This window comes from Oncorhynchus tshawytscha, linkage group LG31, assembly GCF_018296145.1.
Source record: "Oncorhynchus tshawytscha isolate Ot180627B linkage group LG31, Otsh_v2.0, whole genome shotgun sequence".
NCBI lineage: Eukaryota > Metazoa > Chordata > Actinopteri > Salmoniformes > Salmonidae > Oncorhynchus > Oncorhynchus tshawytscha.
The window spans coordinates 16618520-16637952 of NC_056459.1; the positions used below are offsets into that span (position 1 = coordinate 16618520).

At 43.5% G+C, this 19433-nt stretch overlaps 1 protein-coding gene across 11 annotated transcripts in view; it reads right to left on the bottom strand.

Moving 5' to 3' along the window:
- The window catches only part of LOC112229625 (thyroid hormone receptor beta), a 116356-nt gene that overhangs the window by 15312 nt on the left and 81611 nt on the right, over positions 1–19433 (bottom strand). For 7 of the 11 annotated variants that reach the window (XM_042309919.1, XM_042309916.1, XM_042309918.1 and 4 more), the window contains 3 exons: positions 10323–10379; positions 10068–10140; positions 9717–9770 (listed from right to left, as the gene is read on the bottom strand). In XM_042309919.1, the coding sequence (XP_042165853.1) occupies positions 9717–9770; positions 10068–10074 (61 nt within the window). In that variant the 5' untranslated portion in view covers positions 10075–10140; positions 10323–10379. The remainder of the gene's footprint in view (positions 1–9716; positions 9771–10067; positions 10141–10322; positions 10380–19433) is intronic. The other 4 variants (XM_042309917.1, XM_042309923.1, XM_042309925.1 and 1 more) reach the window with 1 other exon arrangement.

Here is a 19433-nt window from a genome sequence, read left to right on the forward strand (position 1 = left end):
AACAAATGATGTATGCCAGGAATGCCTCTATTGTTGGCAGAAAAATGTCCCTATGAGATAATAAAGTATTAATTTACTACTGTCTGACCACAAGCAGACCACTGAACATGATATTTTTTAGACAAAGCAACTTAGAAACAAAGAGGTGAATTCCAACAGACGTATTTAAGATTGGCATCATTCATTTCAACACACTTTCTCCAAAAAGGCCTAAAGCGTGTAGCATTAATAAGTTAAGAAGCCGAGTTAACAAGGTAGGATCAGTGAGTGAGGTGATCCAACCCGGACACACGAGAAGGGTGAATGCACGTGGGGGGTAGGAAGGGAAGGGAAGGGTGGGGGCAGAGGTCAATAAATGATCAATACTAGTCGAGGGAAGTCCAGGCCAATCCATCAACCGGCACGCTCCAGCCTTCTGTTACACTTTCTGTAGGCCTTCTCCCTGCACCAGCAATCAATACACACACACACACACACACACACACACACAAAGCACAAAATGCAACAGGTCCTCTGGTGCCGGGTCAGTTCTGGCACGGTATGACACCTTAGGTCGACTTGGATTTACTGCAATTAGTCCAAACTAAAGCCTGATCGAAGGAGCTCAGGTCGTCAAGACAATTAATTATCCACCTGTAGCAAATCATTATGACAGACTCTAAGAACACTGTTCAGGACAATCAAACGCAGAGACATGCTGACAGTCAATTCATACGTTTGTCAACAAGTTTTTCAAAGTCCATGGACTCATAATATGTTGGTGGCCTGAATTTGCCTTTAAACTTCAAGAGTTTGAAAGTGAATATATAGTTCAACATACATAACTACAAACTGTGCTAATGGTTCTACTTACCAACTGATAAACTCACAGACCTCAGTGTTTCGGTGGTAATAATCATATAGTATCAGAATCACTACGATTATAGTGTATCAAGAGTCATTACCATATTATATATACACATACGAGCAAGGTTCAACACCGCAACGGTTTGAAATGAGGTAAAGCACTGTTCAAGCCAAACTAGACTAGTATACATCAAATACTGTTACACACTACATACAATACAACAATATCAGGTCAGATGTAGTCAATCAAAAAGAGATATTTGTGCACCTGTCACACTGTCTCTACAACTGCACTCCAACACAAGCTGTCAGGCCGTCACCCCATCACACCACCGGGTTAGTCCCGACCTTTCAGCTTGTCATGCCATCACACTATCCCTAGTTCCTTCCAGCTTGTATTACCATAAGCGCTAGTCCCAATTCCCTACCTTTCTTGTTAACCTCTTGCATCCACTGCATGTGGGAGAAGTCGGGCTTCCCCTCAGAATAGTAGTCGGGCTGGTGGTTGTAGTGGCTGAGAGGCACTTCCATGGTGCAGTATTCACTTTTGAACACGGGGTTGGGTCCTGGGTAGGAGCAGGCGTAGGGCTGGCTGGGGGGCCAAGCCTGCTCCATGCAGGGAGGGTGGATCTGGTGCATGGGCTGGGGCTCAACGTGCCCGTACCCCCCGGGACCATCACCTCCATACATGCAGTACTCCCCACCGCCCTGCATCGGGTAGCCACCGCCCACGCCATGAGGCATCTCATACATGTCAGGCATGCAGTAGTTCATGATGGCCAGCGGCTGCACCGAAGGCAGGTAGGCACATACAAAAGGCTGACGAAGGCGACAAAAAAAGAAGAAAAAAAGCAGACTGGAGACAATGTTACGTATCAATTCAGAGCTAAGCGTGATTCATTCAGCGTTAAGTTCAAGTAGGGTAAATTAATAATGAAATGATTGATATGGATATGATAAGAAAGATGTGTACGGAGCAAGTAGGGGCTATGTTGGTAGAATGTGTCTTATATACTGAGTCCTTGGCCCACCCCTACAGTACAACATCTAGCACCTGCCCCGCCCGTCCTCGCCCGGCCCCACCCCAAAACACAGTGCCTTCTCAGCCGAACGGGGCAGGAGCTTTATGACGACATGGGGTTTCTAATCTGACTCTGTCAATCCTAGAAGTGGAACAGACAGACAGCAACAAGATGGTGATGTTCTCGCAGATTAAAGCCTTGCACTCAAGGCTGTGATGTGTCTCACCAACCACCACCACCTAGTCATACACATATGGTGGTGCCGTGCCGCTGGCGGAAGTTAACAACAAACTAAGACAGAACAAAATAACACAAGAAAAGTCATCTGAAATACATTTCTGTACATTTCTGTATGAATAAGTAGTAGCTGACAGTCTCGGTAGAAGTTTGGTTTGTTCGTCAACACCTGATGAGTCAATTCAATTTGACAATTAGATCCGGATGATCAACAATATCATTCACATTACAGTTCAAATCTTGGAATAATCGGGTTTAGCCTTCTTAGGCCTATTTAAAGTCAAAATTAGACTTCGCTTCAGACTAGAAGAGAATAGATTATTCAAAAGGGTTCATTTATGCCAGAATTTTCCTTTGATGGCCACTGGCAAGCTGGAAGAGTGTGCTCTTCACGGATTAATCCCAGTTTAAACTGATGGCAGAGTGTGTATGGCGTTGTGTGGGCGAGCAGTTTGCTGATGTCAACGTTGTGAACAGAGTGCCCCAAGGTGGCGGTAGGGTTATGGTATTGGCAGGCATAAGCTACGGACAACGAACACAATTTAATTTTATTGATGTTAATTTTAATGCACAGAGATACTGTGACGAGATCCTGAGGCCCATTGCCATTCATCCACCGCCATCAGCTCATGTTTCAGAGTGAAAATGCATGGCCCCTTGTCGCAAGGATCTGTACACAATTCCTGGAAGCTGAAAATGTCCCAGTTCTTCCATAGAATGCATACTCACCAGACATGTCAGCCATTGATCATGTTTGGCATGCTCTGGACCGACATGCATGACAGCATGTTCCAGTTCCCACCAATATCCAGCAATTTCGCACAGCCATTGAAGAGGAGTGGGACAACATTCCACAGGCCACAATCAAGAGCCTGATTAACTCTATGTGAAGGAGATGTGTAGCGCTGCATGAAGCAAATGGTCACACCAGATACTGACTGTTTTTTTGATCCACGCCCCTACCTTTTTAAGGTATCTGTGACCAACAGATGCATATCTGTATTCCCAGTAATGTGAATTCCATAGAATAGGGACTAATGAGTTTATTTCAATTGACTGATTTTCTTTAAATGAACTGTAACAGTAAAATCTGGGAAATTGTTGCACGTTGCATTTATATTTTTGTTCAGTGTACTTATTAAGATTTAATAAATGATTATTGACATATTTTCATAAAAACTTCATTTTGATTAATTTATCCATACTATTTCATCCTTCCACAAGATATAGATCCAACACAAATCTAAGGTTGCTACCTAAGCCGGCTAGTTATTCGTTCTATCAGTTCGGTTGCCAGAGACGCGACTGTCGTTAAATCTTTTTTTCTGTATCTATGGACGCGACCCAGTGGATTGTTCTAAATGTTCCATTGCCATACTGGCTGGCAACGTTCTTATCCCTTGCTTGATAGCCAACTACGGCTAACTTACAGTCACATCAAACAGTGCAGCCAGAATAACAGCAAAGTAGCTGCATTTGCGTTTGTTTAAGCTGTTTTCTAGTGACATTTATTTGGATACATCCATAACAATGAGCTAATGAGGCGCGATTTCACCTGGCATAGAAAATGTGCTCTCTCTTCAGATCACTGTTGTTCAGAGTAACTAGCCAACAACAGTTAACACAATCACTTCAAACTGAAGCTGCAAGACTTCAAACTAGCAGCATTTAGTTTAGTTTTACCTGTTTTCTATTGACATTTCTTTATATATATCCATAAAAATTATGCCAGCTGATTCATGAGTTCGACTGGCTGAGAAAAGCTATCTGCCTGTCTGTCTCGATCGAATTTCAATATTGAAAGACAGACAGCAAGTTATATACAAATCTCCACTGTTGAAAACCAAATGCTAGTCTAAAAGAAATCGCTTGGCTAGGCTGATGAGACAGTGGATTGCGCAGTGAGATGGAACAGAGTAAATAGGCGTTTCAACGTCATAGATTTAGCCGGTGGTAATTTATGGAATAGACACAGCCCAGCCAAGTATGTGGTTTTAACTAATCAGCATCCAAGATTAGATCCACCCGTTGCATAATTCTCTATAACACACAGTATATTTGCACGGTAGAATTCAATGGCTGTAGTTCATTCATACATGTTCTGTTTGAGCTGCTTTTGAAAGCAGAAGTCGAATTGAAATATTATTGTCATTGTTGATTTTCATAATAGCAAGAAAGGACTGATGGTTTGGTTAGCCAGGCAACTATTGAACCTATCTAGTAACCTTGCTAGCTACTTCAGTGGATGTTGAACAAATTTCTACCGTTTCTAAATTTCTAAATGTGTTAAATTATAGACATTGTATAAAAGGGATAATCAACTCAGGGCTCTATGCGTTCTTTGGAAAATAATGCAACTCTGTGGAGGGTAAGTTCCACTCTGATAGCGGGTCATGGAACACATCTTCTACATTGTTCACAATTTTCCAGAGAACGCATAGCCCCTGGTTGATTATCCCTTGTGTTGAACCTTAAATACGTTTAGATGAATTATTACATAAATGCACACGTTTACAAACAAAATAACAATTTGTTTTCATTACTAGACTAATGAATCAAAAGATAAAAGCGCATATAAGGCGATTCTGAACAATCAAATAATTAATCAAAGAAGATGCTGAACAGACGTGTTTGCGAGACAAAGACAGAGGCACACTATAGTCACTTAAACACAGTGGAGGTGTCCAAAATGGCACCCTATTCCCTTTTTAGTGCACTACATTTGACCAGAGACATTAGGGGAATAGGGTGCCATTTCCGATGCAGCCAATGGATCCATAAAAATACCCTTCTAAAAATATGTATCCACGTGACCAGCCATCCTATCGTAACCAGTGACACAACACCGGAGTGGGCTCAGACGACTGTGGCTAAGACTGCAACACAATCAACACATAACAGCTGCTAAAAGTAAGGCGCTTTGAGGCAAATCTGCTCCTAAGGTGGCCCTTGATACCAGTTTAACTTTTTCATGAGGTGAAGTCCTCCGTGGCCCTTAATCTCATTCCTGTTCCTTAGACGCTTGACAGTTGCTGTCCCGAGTCCTCTATCAGACAATATAACTCCAGTCAATACTCTGCAATCTGTTCTAGATAAGGGTATTTTTTCTCAGTTTGGGGTGTTTTCTGTCTTTTTTGTTAATGTTATTTGTATCTAGTGTAACTATTTCTTCATCTGAGGAATTGATCGCTTTAGAGCTAGAACTTGTTTTTAAGCTGACGTTTGAGGGCGTTACACAACCCTACTATTATCAGAATCACTTTTATTCGCTAAGTACATTTACACATAACCATCATTTATTTTACTTGGTAATATGGTGCTGCTAGCAGTAGACAACATATAGAGACAGAAACAGACAGAGGAATTTAGACACAGTTTAAATACATTATACACAAAAAAGATAAGTGACCATAAAACATACAGTGAATTCGAGTTTTACACTGAATTGAAACATAAACACACTTCATATTGATCAACTTTCCTTTGGGATTGCATACTTTCTGGACCAATATTGCCAAGTATACAACATAATCATTAATTATATAACTCTTACAGAAACACAAAAGATGTCTGATCTATATTCTGCTTTGTTTGCCTGAGTTGCCATCAAACATGAATTCAATCAAAACCTTGAAACCCTATTATTGAATTGTGGTTGAAATCTGTGTTGAAATCAGACCAAAGCTGTGTACATTAATTACTTTGACAAATTCAACCAACTAACAACGTTAATGCAACGTTATTACGTTGATAAAGAACGCTTAAAAAAATTGCTCAGCTATGTTGACTCAATGAATTTGTTCAACACAATGTTTCAATAGTGATGAATTCAAACAGATCCTTCAAGATTCAATTACTTAATTGACTGATCAAATAATAGGTTCATTAATTCGTTCATTTGGTCTACTGGGTTGCACCACCGTGAAATGAACATCTCCATGGTACTAAGTAACAGTTACTGAGTAGTAAACGTTTCAGAGAGCAGAGTTTTTTGCATCCACTCTTCTGACGACTCCATCGACTCTACAGACGCTTCAAAGAGCTCGAGCTGCTTACCACTAAAACCCCAAACACCAAGACAGCAACAGTCATTCAACAATCAAATATAGTATTGCAAAGGCATCATTTCAATCTTAGATGCCATGCACACACCGTAGATATACTATTTGTTCATAAACAGAATAAAATCACTCTTTCACTCAATTAAAATCTCTCCTGAATAAAAAATATATATATATATATTTTTTAGAAAAAATTATATCTCCCTCTAAACATAAACACTAATATCTACTCAAAACTCACCCAAAGATTGGGATCTTTTTTGGAGCAAGTGTGATTGTTCCTCCAGACCCAGGCATTGCCAGTGATAATGCTAGGGTTGAACCGTTAACTGATCCACAGAGGTGAGGTGACCGTTGTTCCCATGCGTTAATACATTCAAGGATAACCATGAATTATGCCATTTCTGTTGTATTTCTGAGGTCTCACAGAAAGGTCAGCGGATCTATGGATATGGGTATAACAGTACCAGGGAGAGCCGTTCCTCAGCACCTGTCGATACTGGATAGCGAAGCAGGCTTTTCGCTAATATATTCCCTCCCTAATCGATCACTTGAGGTCTCAGAGGGTTCAAAGCTGGTCAACAACAATTTTCAGATGGCAGGCTTCAGTCTTGCAAGGATAGGGCCTGGTGTGACGTGTTATCCTGAGCCAGATGTCCCCGTCCAACACTGTGTTACCTGAGGAGGACACTAGGCTAACACCAGGCCCCGGGCAACCTTCCCCTCACAAGGCCGGGGTGAGCCGAGGCAAACCGTTGGGAGAGCCTCAATGATTCTCAATGAACACTGCAATGTTCACCCCAAAGTGAGTGTGACTAAAGTCTATTAGGTTCATCACTATATTAGCTCACGAGGTGTCAAGTGTGTTAACAATAACAAGAAAATGGTCTTTTCCTGGGGCTTTCTGCTAATGGCACCTATATTTTCTGGTACTAAATTAAACATATATTCTTTACACTTCCGTTAATATTGGTAGCTAGTGTGATAATTAGAAGTTCCATTGTTGGTAATCCATAAAGTAATTTGTGCCACAACAGTGCACAGTGCTGCCGGATCATGTTCAGAGTTATACCTACTACTAGATCTACTACTACTAGATGCCTTTTCAGTGGGAAATGTCTAGAGATTATCGACCTGCTCACAGGGGAAGCCTACTCAGAAAAGGAATTATGGTGTTTGGTGAATCTCAGGCAATGGTGTCATAGTTAACGACAAGCAGATGCTAGTAGTCAATACTGCTATTCAGGTCCAAATAACCTAACATGTCGGAAACTGATTGTGTAGCTCAATAATGTCACTAAGAAATGTAAAATATGCTATTATCTGGTACATTGTCTTGAATAGATATTTGGACAAAAGCGCTAAGGTTAGCGTTTGGTGACAGTGGCCAGGTAACCAAAACCAAACCATGGAATGATGTCTTTTCTCATCCATAGATAAGGGGTAAGGAAACAAATATGTTATTTTCTAATTTGGGTGAACTGTCCCTTAGGCTCTGTTAATTTGTGTTAGTATGTGCTAATGCTAATCTGACATCTGTACACCAAATGGACAACAAAACAACGGCAGAATGAGTGATGATGACCAGAAACACTTTAATTTTGGGGATAAATAAATGTGAATCCAGTCTCTTCATCACCCTCCATTACCCTTCTTCTGTTCTTACCTATCAAGACGTACTGTATGACGCAATGACGTGCCCCTAATGAAACCCAATGCACTAGTTTTGACCAGTTCTCCATTGGGCTCTGGTCCTTCAATGCCATTTGAGTTACAGTAACTAACTGATGCCTTGACACAATTATCTGCTGGCCAAAAGTTTTAGAACACCTACTTATCTCTCTCTCTCTCTCTCTCTCTCTCTCTCTCTCTCTCTCTCTCTCTCTCTCTCTCTCTCTCTCTCTCTCTGAACGCACGAGACATAGGGGGAGAGAAAGACAGACATTCAAAAGGTTTCAGTGAGAGCTACAGGACAGACGGACAGACAGACAGCATGTTGTGTCCCGCATCCATCTGGATGAGAGACAGAGAACTGAATTATTCAAAACGGAACCTAAAAATGGAGCACTAAAAGAGGGGAGTGTGTGTGTGTGGAGGGGGTGGGGGTGGGTTGAATGGGTTCATGAAATAGAATGAATGGGTTCATCAAATAGCACACTATCTGCCTTAGGGTAAAATTATTTTTGTAGAAGAGAAAACCACACAATTATACTACTTTACCCGGCAACAATACAGAAGCAGCCCTCTATGTTACCCATGGCAAAAGGAGTGACACGTGAATGCCTTTGACCTCATCACTGCACACGGATCCTCTGCCAGGTAACAGTAACAAACATCTAACATTCATGGCTCTGCCTAAGGCTGTGAGGCTGAAACGTTGGCACAGAAAATATATATTTGACACTTTGCAAGCGCAGTGTGCAGAAGAGCTTCTCCTCTTTAAACAGTGACAGAGAGGACCCAACCAAACCCTGTCTGTTTCCATATTCAGCCTGGACATTTCCACATGAATAAAACACAGACACCGAGAGTACCCAGCTGGCATGACGCTATCTCTCTCCCACGCAGACATTACTATTTAGTTCAGATCTCTGTCAGTAAGGCCAGCGGACACACACACATACACACACACACACACACACACACACACACACACACACACACACACACACACACACACACATACACACAGCTTTCCGAGAATGAAAGGGAAGATCAAGGTGCATCTGAAATGGGGAAATGATTTAATGATTGGATCTCTAATTCATATGTGAGCTGCTATACAGTGGTTTAGAATGTCACTGACTGTTCTGACTGTTCCTTCTACCTCAACCATATGACATATATTAGATCAAATCGAGTTCAATAGGGTCAGAAACCTTTCAATAGTACATGTCATTCTCCTAATGACAAAATATATTCTGAGAGCACCTTTTAGTGCAGTGTTTCTTCACTGTTGTTCAACTACCCCCAATGTAAGACTTTACTATAACCCCACAAGACTACTTTACTATAACCCCACAAGACTACTTTACTATAACCCCACAAGACTACTTTACTATAACCCCACAAGACTACTTTACTATAACCCCACAAGACTACTTTACTATAACCCCACAAGACTACTTTACTATAACCCCACAAGACTACTTTACTATAACCCCACAAGACTACTTTACTATAACCCCACAAGACTACTTTACAATAACCCCACAAGACTACTTTACTATAACCCCACAACCCAGACAGACAGTATAGAATAGAGAAGTATGAGGAGGAGGAACAGAACTATGTAGAGAGATAGAATGACAGGGAGGACTGTAACTGTACTATGTAGATCACAGGAGGTTGGTGGCACCTTAATTGGGGAGGACAGGCTTGTGGTAATGGCTGGAGCAGAAGGAGTGGAATGGTATCAAACACATGTGTTTGATGCCATTCCATTGATCCATTCCAGCTATTACCACAAGCCTGTCCTCCCCTCAGCAGCCAACACTGATGTAGATACATAGACAGCTAGAATAGTTGAGAGGGAGGTATAGAACTGTACCATTTTGCATGGCCTCATGTTTCCAGCGGGGGGTGGTGCATTTGTCTCCTTGCTCTAGAAACGAGAAGCAGAAAGCATTTAGAAACAGAAACAGTCTCTTTTTGTGAGCGTCACAGCACAGCACAGCACAGCACAGCACAGCACAAGACAGCACAGCACAGCATGCCACACTCGCCTGGGTCAAAAGCCCTGATGATGAGGACATTATTTTCAATTTAATGCAGTAAACAACCCCCCCCCCCACACACACACACACATTTTGACCCAGACCAGTGAGGCATTCTGTGCTGTGACATGCGCCTCCCCAAAAAGACTGTTCCTACAAAGTAGATGAATACGTCAATGTGTTACCTGACATGCTGCTGGGCTTCAGGGCATAGACACCATTCTCATACCCTCCCCTGCCTTCTGATACTGGCCTGGGCTGGAGGGAGATAGAGCTGGAGATTACATGGACAACTCACAAAAAACATAGCACTTAAACGTAACTCTCTAGCTCTCTGTATTTCCAGTCAGTTTCTAGGAGATCAGTATGACATTGTTAACTATACAGAAGGTACCCAGAGCCGTGTATAGATGAGTGTCTCTGATGGCACTTATTCTCACCTGTGTGCGGACTGTCAGAATCCCCCACGGTGATGCGTCGGCTTACACCATTGGAGCCTGAAAGACATACGAAGGGTTTTGTACGATTTGCTTAAGAAGGCTTCATTTGTATGTATCGTATATAGGCTATGAATGATGATCCCAACATCTCAACCAATACTGAAGTGATGCAAAGCAAACTGTCTGCTGACAAAAACAATTGCGGAGGAAAAGTCTGTTTGCTCAGTTGCTCTTTCAAACCGAGAGAACTTTGCAGTAGAGTTTGTTAGTAGAATGCCTTTCAGGTCAGATTCAGCTCTGTTGTTGTTATAGGTCACAGTCTTGGCCCCCCGAGGAACAGGTCTCCTATGCCAAGAGTGCCCTAGACATGCTTCCCACAGTGACACAGAGTGGACATAGATGGAACTTCAACCACACACACACACACTCATATACACACACAAGCACAGCTCTAAAGCCTTAACAGGGAGAACAACACACAACAGAGAAAGAGAGACTGTGACATACATGAAGATGCAGCCTATGGTCCCATACTATGTACATAACGATGCATGATAGAAGACTTGTCTCCAGCACATAACGATCATGGCTGTTGTATAGTATAGTATAGTATGGAAGTAGGCTAGATGTAAATGTGCTGTGCTGTATGTGTGTGTGTGTGTGTGTGTGTGTGTGTGTGTGTTGGAGGAGTGTTAGAGCAGCACAGAGTCAGTAAGTGGAATCAGAGAGCAGCAATGACAACATTAACACACGCACACAGATACACGCACATTCTTGCGTACCACAGAAAGTGGTTCAGGTCAACTATATAACATGTTTTAACAAAAACATCTCCATGGTTACGTTTAAGCATTCCTTCCGAATGGTTAAGTTAAAGGTTCATGTTTGGATAGGTTGAAACCTCCCAAAATAAAAAGCGAGTGCTTAGCACTGGGATTGAACCAGCGACCCTCGGAGCCGGAGCTCACAGTTTACGGCTTCCGACAGCCCCGTCCACAATGCCCTAACAAACCCCAAACCTACTGTACGGTAATAGCAGTCACCATTGCCCCTAGTGGCCTGTTTTGAAGTAATCTACTCATGTCCTGCTTACCTGGATGGACGTCAAATTTCGCAGCGGATCTTGAGCGATCTGGCTGGTGTGTCCATGTCAATGTGTGTGTGTGTGTATTAGGGATTCATATTTTCCAGAAAATCTACAAAGTTTCAATACTGGGAATAATTTATATTTATGCCGAGAGTCCCGGGAAATACTACCAAAATCAGAAGCGCCCATACAGTAAAAAAAAATTTAAAAACACAATAACATAACGAGGCTATATACAGAGGGTACCGAGTCAGTGTGTGGGAGTACAGGTTAGTTGAGGTCATTCGTACATGTCGGTCAGGGTGAAGTGACTATGCATAGATAATAAACAACAAGTAGCAGCAGTGTACAAAACAAATGGAGGGGGGGGTATCAATGTAGATAGTCCGGTGGCCATTTGATTCATTGTTCAGCAGTCTTTTGGCTTGGGGGTAGAAGCTGTTAAGGAGCCTTTTGGTCCTAGACTTGACGCTCCGGTACCGCTATGACTCAGGTGACTGGAGTCTCTGACAATTTTATGGGCTGACCGCCTATTATATAGGTCCCGGATGGCAGGAGGCTTGGCCCCGGTGATGTACTGGGCCGTACGCACTACCCTCTGTAGGGCCTGAAGGTCAGATGCCGAGCAGTTTCCATACCAGGCGGTGATGCAACCGGTCAAGATGCTCTCGTTGGTGCAGCTGTAGAACTTTTTGAGGATCTGGGGACCCATGCCAAATCTTTTCAGTCTCCTGAGGGGGAAAAGGTTTTGTCGTGCCCTCTTCACGACTGTCTTGGTGTGTTTGGACCATGATAGGTCGTTGGTGATGTGGACACCAAGGAACTTGAAAATCTCGACCCGCTCCACTACAGCCCCGTCGATGTTAATGGGATCAGCTCCTTAGTCTTGCTCACATTGAGGGAGAGTTTGTTGTCCTGGCACCACATTGTCAGTTCTCTAATCTCCCTATAGGCTGTCTCATCGTTGTCAGTGATCAGGCCTACCACTGTTGTGTCGTCAGCAAACTTAACTTAACTTGATGGTGTTGGTGTCGTGCTTGGCCACGCAGTCATGGGTGAACAGGGAGTACAGGAGGGGACTAAGTACACACCCATGAGGGGCCCCAGTGTTGAGGATCAATGTGGCAGATGTGTTGGTGCCTACCCTTACCACCTGAGGGCAGCCCAGGATCCAGAGGGAGGTTTTTGACACACTGCTCACCATTGTGTCAAAGGAAACACTGTATAACTTGCGTCCGAAGTCAGAGTGCATGTGCCCGGCCGTCACAAGGAGTCGCGATGGGACAAGGACATCCCAGCCAGCCAAACCCTACCTTAACGACGCTGGGCCAATTGTGCGCGACCTCATGGGTGTCCCGGTCGCGGTGACGCCTCTAGCACTCTAATGCAGTGCCTTAGACCGCTGCGCCACTCGGGAGATATCAAGGTATCTTAAAGGGGACCAACTCTGTCAAAAAAAATATCCATATCTACTCTCATACCTTTTCTTGATCACACATTCTCAACCGAAGTTCACATATGGGCAGTAATTACAAGACAGCGCAGAGAAGCAGGGGAAATGTTATAAGGGTATTTTACAGGAGCGCAACTTTGGTTTTAGAAGTGGGGGACATAATTATTATTTTTCATTTTATCCGGTCGGAAAAACACTCCAAACAGCCCACCCGACCACTCGGAGGCGTCCGCATGGTCCTAAAGCACACCGTTGCCTCGTTTTCTATCATAAAACTGGGGAGGACAAAAATGCCATTTCAGAATGTCCCCCCATCCCCAGTGAAAGTTGTGCCCCTTGTATTTTCACATAAATAAGCGAGACGTGCTTTGATAATGCAACCTATGGATTACAGAATAAAGTTATACATTTTCATGCGAGACAGGAGTCAGGATTTGGGGTTTCAGTGGAATTGGGATCATAGGAAAGTAGCCTAGGCACTATATAAAGCTACTACTACGTGAGTCAATAGATAGATAATACACTTGATTTAGGCTACATTATTGCATGCTAAATGTTTCTGATTAGTGATAGATGAGCAAACAAATAAATGAGCTTCCAATTCCACCTGTCCAACCAGAGATCCATTAACCAAATATACAGACAGAGATTCAGTGAAACAAAATCACTTTAATTGATTATCAGGTCCCCCGTGGGAATCAAACCCACAACCCTGGCGTTGCAAGCGCCATGCTCTACCAACTGAGCCACACGGGACTCATCATTAGCCTTCACCTCAATTAAGCTAACATTTCCCCAGCCTAATTGTTACCAAATATCGAAACGGAGATTCAGTGAAAACAAAGATCTGACATTGATTGATTTATCTGTATGAGTTCCGCACGTTAAAGTCCCCTACGTTGTCTTAAAGCAGTGCCATGGCTCTGTCCCAATCAAAACGGTGCTGAAATTATCATGTAGGTGACCACACACAACTATTGCGTTAAAACAGTTGTATATGACTTTGGGAGTGTTAGTATAAGCAAGAATTTGAAACATGCCTTCAATTACAATATTACAATATTTGCATCATTCAGTTGATCATAGCGAAGGTGAATTTTCCTTTCTCTGCGCTTCTTCTAAGCCCAATAGCGGTTTCCTCGTCTCCTCAGTCCGCTGCCACCCAACTCCGCCGCTCTGTTTTCAACACCAGTTTAAATCAATATAGCCTGCTGTTTTCTAGAAATCAGTTTTATTTCAGGTTCGGCCTCATTTCATTTCTGTGATGTTGGGCCAGGCCTGGGCTCGGGCTTCAGCTCATCGGGCTTGCATCGGACAGGGATCTAATTTTCAGTCCTGATGACAACTCTAAACTGCAGCCGGGTCTCGTGTGCAGTCCGGCAGTGTCAATTACAGTATGTGTATGCTTTGAATCTAGGCTAAAGGCTTCCATGAGACAACCTGTTTGGATTTTTGCCAATCTGCTGCTGTACATGTTGTGTATTTTGTGGAATTGCATTAGTGCTACATTGGAGGAAAATTTGGTAATTGAAGAGTGTGAAGAGAAAATTGTAGAGGTGCCATCTTAGTGTGCACGTTTGCTGTACACAACTCAAACCCTCCTCCCATAGCCCCCTCCTTTGATGAACAGCTGGCTGGAGGGGTGAAGTGCATAATGGGTACAGGGCATGGGGTGTGCATACATCCACTTATACTTAGTTATTTACATAATTTTAAGGATAAAATGATAATCTATCTACATGCAACTTGGCATCAGGACAATAATTGCAGCCTTATCAAAGGTAGCTGGGGAGTGCCTGTTGGCTGTAGTGGGGTTCACAGAAAGTTGTCTGTTGTGATGTGTGTTTGTGTGTGTGTGAGTGAGTGAGTGAGTGTGAGTGAGTGAGTGAGTGAGTGAGTGAGTGTGGCTGACACAGCAGTGATAAATGAAAGATCAGTCTGGGTTAGATAGATATAGGGAGCAGTGGGTGAACTGTGTGTGTGTGTGTGAGAGTGAGAGAGTGAGTGAGAGTGGCTGACACAGCAGTGATAAATGAAAGATCAGTCTGGGTTAGATAGATATAAGGAGCAGTGGGTGAACTGTGTGTGTGTGAGTGAGTGAGAGTGGCTGACACAGCAGTGATAAATGAAAGATCAGTCTGTGTTAGACAGATATAGGGAGCAGTGGGTGAACTGTGTGTGTGTGTGTGAGAGTGAGAGAGTGAGTGAGAGTGGCTGACACAGCAGTGATAAATGAAAGATCAGTCTGGGTTAGATAGATATAAGGAGCAGTGGGTGAACTATGTGTGTGTGTGTGAGTGAGTGAGAGAGTGAGTGAGGGTGGCTGACACAGCAGTGATAAATGAAAGATCAGTCTGGGTTAGATAGATATAGGGAGCAGTGGGTGGACTATGTGTGTGTGTGCCTTTATTATAGTTCCGCCATGATGATGATGATGATGATGGGGGCCATTTTCAATTACACTCCTCGATTCAAGCTTGGTAAATGAACAATCAGAACAACAAGACTTCCTCTCCTTGTGTAATGTTTCGTGTGATAAAGCTCAAAGTGTGTGTGTGAGAGAGAGACAGGAGTGTTGTCTGAATACACCCACTTGGTCCACAGATGGCCTTTTTTTAAGGAAATCAATTGGTTGAGCGCTTTGGCGAATGTCTAATTATAATTTGGGCACATAGAGTCCTGAATTACCACAGTGATACTGATGGCTCTGAACACACACACACACACACACACACACACACACCCCACAGGCCTGAGTCAGCTGGAGAGAGCGATAGAGCGAGAGAGAAAGAGAGCATGGTCTCTCCCCCCATTCCCCCACTGTCCTCCTCCCCTTTCACCTATCTGTCAAAGTCATGTGGTTGTGTACCTCTCTTGCTCACTCTATTTCAATGTCTCTCAAATGAACTGCCTATTTGTTAGGTTTGAAAGAAGCTGATTGTTAAAACAATGGAGTCAAGTACTTTAATCATGTGTGATGGTTAAAAGACTTGATACGTGCCTTTCATGTATCAGTCAATTCATGTTTTCATACAGGTACAAGAGAACACATCATGGTGATATCTATTTAGGAATAGACCTTTTCAATGGGCCTTTCCTTCAAAGACAAAAGGTTCCTCTGATTGAGACAACTGACACAGCTCATGCTCTAGCTCCAAGATAAACCAGCAATATTGCATTTTCAGTTTCTGTGTCCCAAACAACACACTATTTATTTTATTTTGGGCGCACTAGCTGTGTATATAGTAAACTCGGCAAAAAAGGAATGTCTTCTCACTGTCAACTGCGTTTATTTTCAGCAAACTTAACGTGTAAATATTTGTATGAACATAACAAGATTCAAAATCAAAAGTAACACTCAGTATCTGGTGTGGACAACAGCTGCATTAAGTACTGCAGTGCATCTCCTCCTCATGGACTGCACCAGATTTGCCAGTTCTTGCTGTGAGATGTTACCCCACTCTTCCACCAAGTTCCTGGACATTTCTGGGGGGGAATGGCCCTAGCTCTCACCCTCCGATTCAACAGGTCCCAGAAGTGCTCATTGGGATTGAGATCCGGGCTCTTCGCTGGGCATGGCAGAACACTGACATCAGCCATACTGCTCGTTCTGTGCGCGGTGGCATTGTCATGTTGGAGCATCATGTCAGGATGAGCCTGCAGGAAGGGTACAACATGAGGGAGGAGGATGTCTTAATTGTAACACACAGCGTTGAGATTGCCTGCAATGATAGCAAGCTCAGTCCGATGATGCTGTGACGCACCCCCCCAGACCATGACGGACCCTCCACCTCTAAATCGATCCCACTCCAGAGTACAGGCCTCGGTGTAACGCTCATTCCTTCGACCATCCGACCATCACCCCTTGTGAGACAAAACTCGTCAGTGAAGAGCACTTTTTGCCAGTCCTGTCTGGTCCAGCGACGGTGGGTTTGTGCCCATAGGCGACGCTGTTGCCGGTTATGTCTGGTGAGGACCTGCCTTACAACAGGTCTACAAACCCTCAGTCCAGCCTCTCTCAGCCTATTGAGAACAGTCTGAGCACTGATGGAGGGATTGTGCGTTCCTGGTGTTCCTCGGGTAGTTGTTGTTGCCATCCTGTACCTGTCCCACAGGTGTGATGTTCGGATGTACCGATCCTGTGCAGGTGTTGATACACGTGGTAATGTGAGGATGATAAGCTGTACGTCCTGTCTCCCTGTAGCGCTGTCTTAGGCTTCTCACAGTACGGACATTGCAATTTATTGCCCTGGCCACATCTGCAGTCTTCATGCCTCCGTGCAGCACGTTCCCGCAGATGAGCAGGGACCATGGGCATCTTTCTTTTGGTGTTTTTCAGAGTTAGTAGAAAGGCCTCTTTTGTGTCCTAAGTTTTCATAACTGTGACCTTAATTGCCTACCGTCTGTAAGCTGTTAGTGTCTTAATGACCGTTCCACAGGTGCATGTTCAATAATTGTTTATGGTTCATTGAACAAGCATGGGAAACAGTGTTTAAACCCTTTACAATGAAGATCTGTGAAGTTACAAATTATCTTTGAAAGACATGGTCCTGAAAAAGGGACGTTTCTTTTTTTGCTGAGTTTATATTGGGTATATGGTGCCATTTGTGACACACCCGGTGGCTGGGATGAGTGGGCCACCTAACGTGGTGGAATACAAAATACAGTTTAGCAACAGTCACTGCATACATAACACAGTATCCACCTAAAGTTGTCCAATAGTATGTTCATGCCATTATCAAAACTAACATATTCTCATCACATTAGTCTGGGAAGGATATAAGCAAAGTAGTATCAATGAAAAGTACAGTACCATCTAACCAGCGACAAGGTTTTCCATGAGCAAGAATGACACCATTATAATGTCAAGAAGAGTTAACCCTAAGATCTGGTGTGTGCTCATAAAGAATCTCTGAGTAGGAAGGCTGACCTAGAATCAGTTCTGCCTTTTAGATTCTAATGAATAAGATTGCATGTGATAGAGGGGTTCTACACACTGTGATGTTGTCCAGCTCACCATCGAAAGCACTGACCACCCCACAGAGAGGACCAGAGAACAGACACAGAGATTACAAATCTTACATAAACCTTATACAGAGAGAAAGAGAGAGTTTGAGAGCGAGAGAGAGAGAGAGAAAAAAGCCTTTGACTCAATTTGGCATGAGGGTCCGCTATACAAATTGATAGAACGTGGTGTTGAGCAAAAAACATACAACATCATAAAATCCATGTACACAAACAACAAGTGTGCTGTTAAAATAGGCAAAAACACATTTCTTCCCACCGGGCTGTGTGGTGAGACAGGAATGCAGCTTACGCCCCACCCTCTTCAACATACAGTATATCACAAAAGTGAGTACACCCCTCACATTTTTGTAAATATTTGAGTATATCTTTTCATGTGACAACACTGAAGAAATGACACTTTGCTACACTGTAAAGTAGTGAGTGTACAGCTTGTATAACAGTGTAAATTAGCTGTCCCCTCAAAATAACTCAACACAGCCTGACCAACTTGCCCTCCAAATATACCTCTGCTGTTTTCAATCAGGATCTCAGCGATCACTGCCTCATTGCCTGTATCCGCTATAGGTCTGTGGTCAAACGACCACCCCTCATCACTGTCAAACGCTCCCTAAAACACTTCTGCGAGAAGGCCTTTCTAATCGACCTGGCCTGGGTATCCTGGAATGATATTGACCTCATCCCATCAGTCGAGGATGCCTGGTCAATCTTTAAAAGTAATTTCCTCACCATCTGAGATAAGCATGCCCTGTTCAAAAAATGCAGAACTAAGAACAGATATAGCCCTTGGTTCACTCCAGACGTGACTGCCCTTGACCAGCACAAAAACATCCTGTGGCGGACTGCAATAGCATTGAATAGTCCCCGCGATATGCAACTGTTCAGGGAAGTCAGGAACTAATACATGCAGTCAGGAAAGCAAAGGCTAGATTTTTCAAGCAGAAATTCGCAACCTGTAGCTCTAACTCCAAAAACTTTTGGGACACTGTAAAGTCCATGGAGAACAAGAGCACCTCCTCCCAGCTGCCCACTGCACTGAGGCTAGGTAACACAGTCACCACTGATAAATCCATGATGATCGAACATTTCAATAAGCATTTCTCAACGGCTGGCCATTCCTTCCTCCTGGCTACTTCAACCCCGGCCAACAGCTCCGCCCCCCCACCCCTGCAGCTACTCGCCAAAGCCTCCCCAGCTTCTCCTTCACCCAAATCCAGACAGCAGATGTTATGAAAGAGCTGCAAAACCTGGACCCGTACAAATCAGCTGGGCTAGACAATCTGGACCCTCTCTTTCTAAAACTATCTGCCACCATTGTTGCAACCCCTATTACCAGCCTGTTCAACCTCTCTTTCGTATCATCCGAGATCCCTAAAGATTGGAAAGCTGCCGCGGTCATCCCCCTCTTCAAAGGGGGTGACACCCGAGACCCAAACTGTTACAGACCTATATCCATCCTGCCCTGCCTATCTAAAGTCTTCGAAAGCCAAGTTAATATACAGATCACTGACCATTTAGAATCCCACAGTACCTTCTCCGGTTTCTG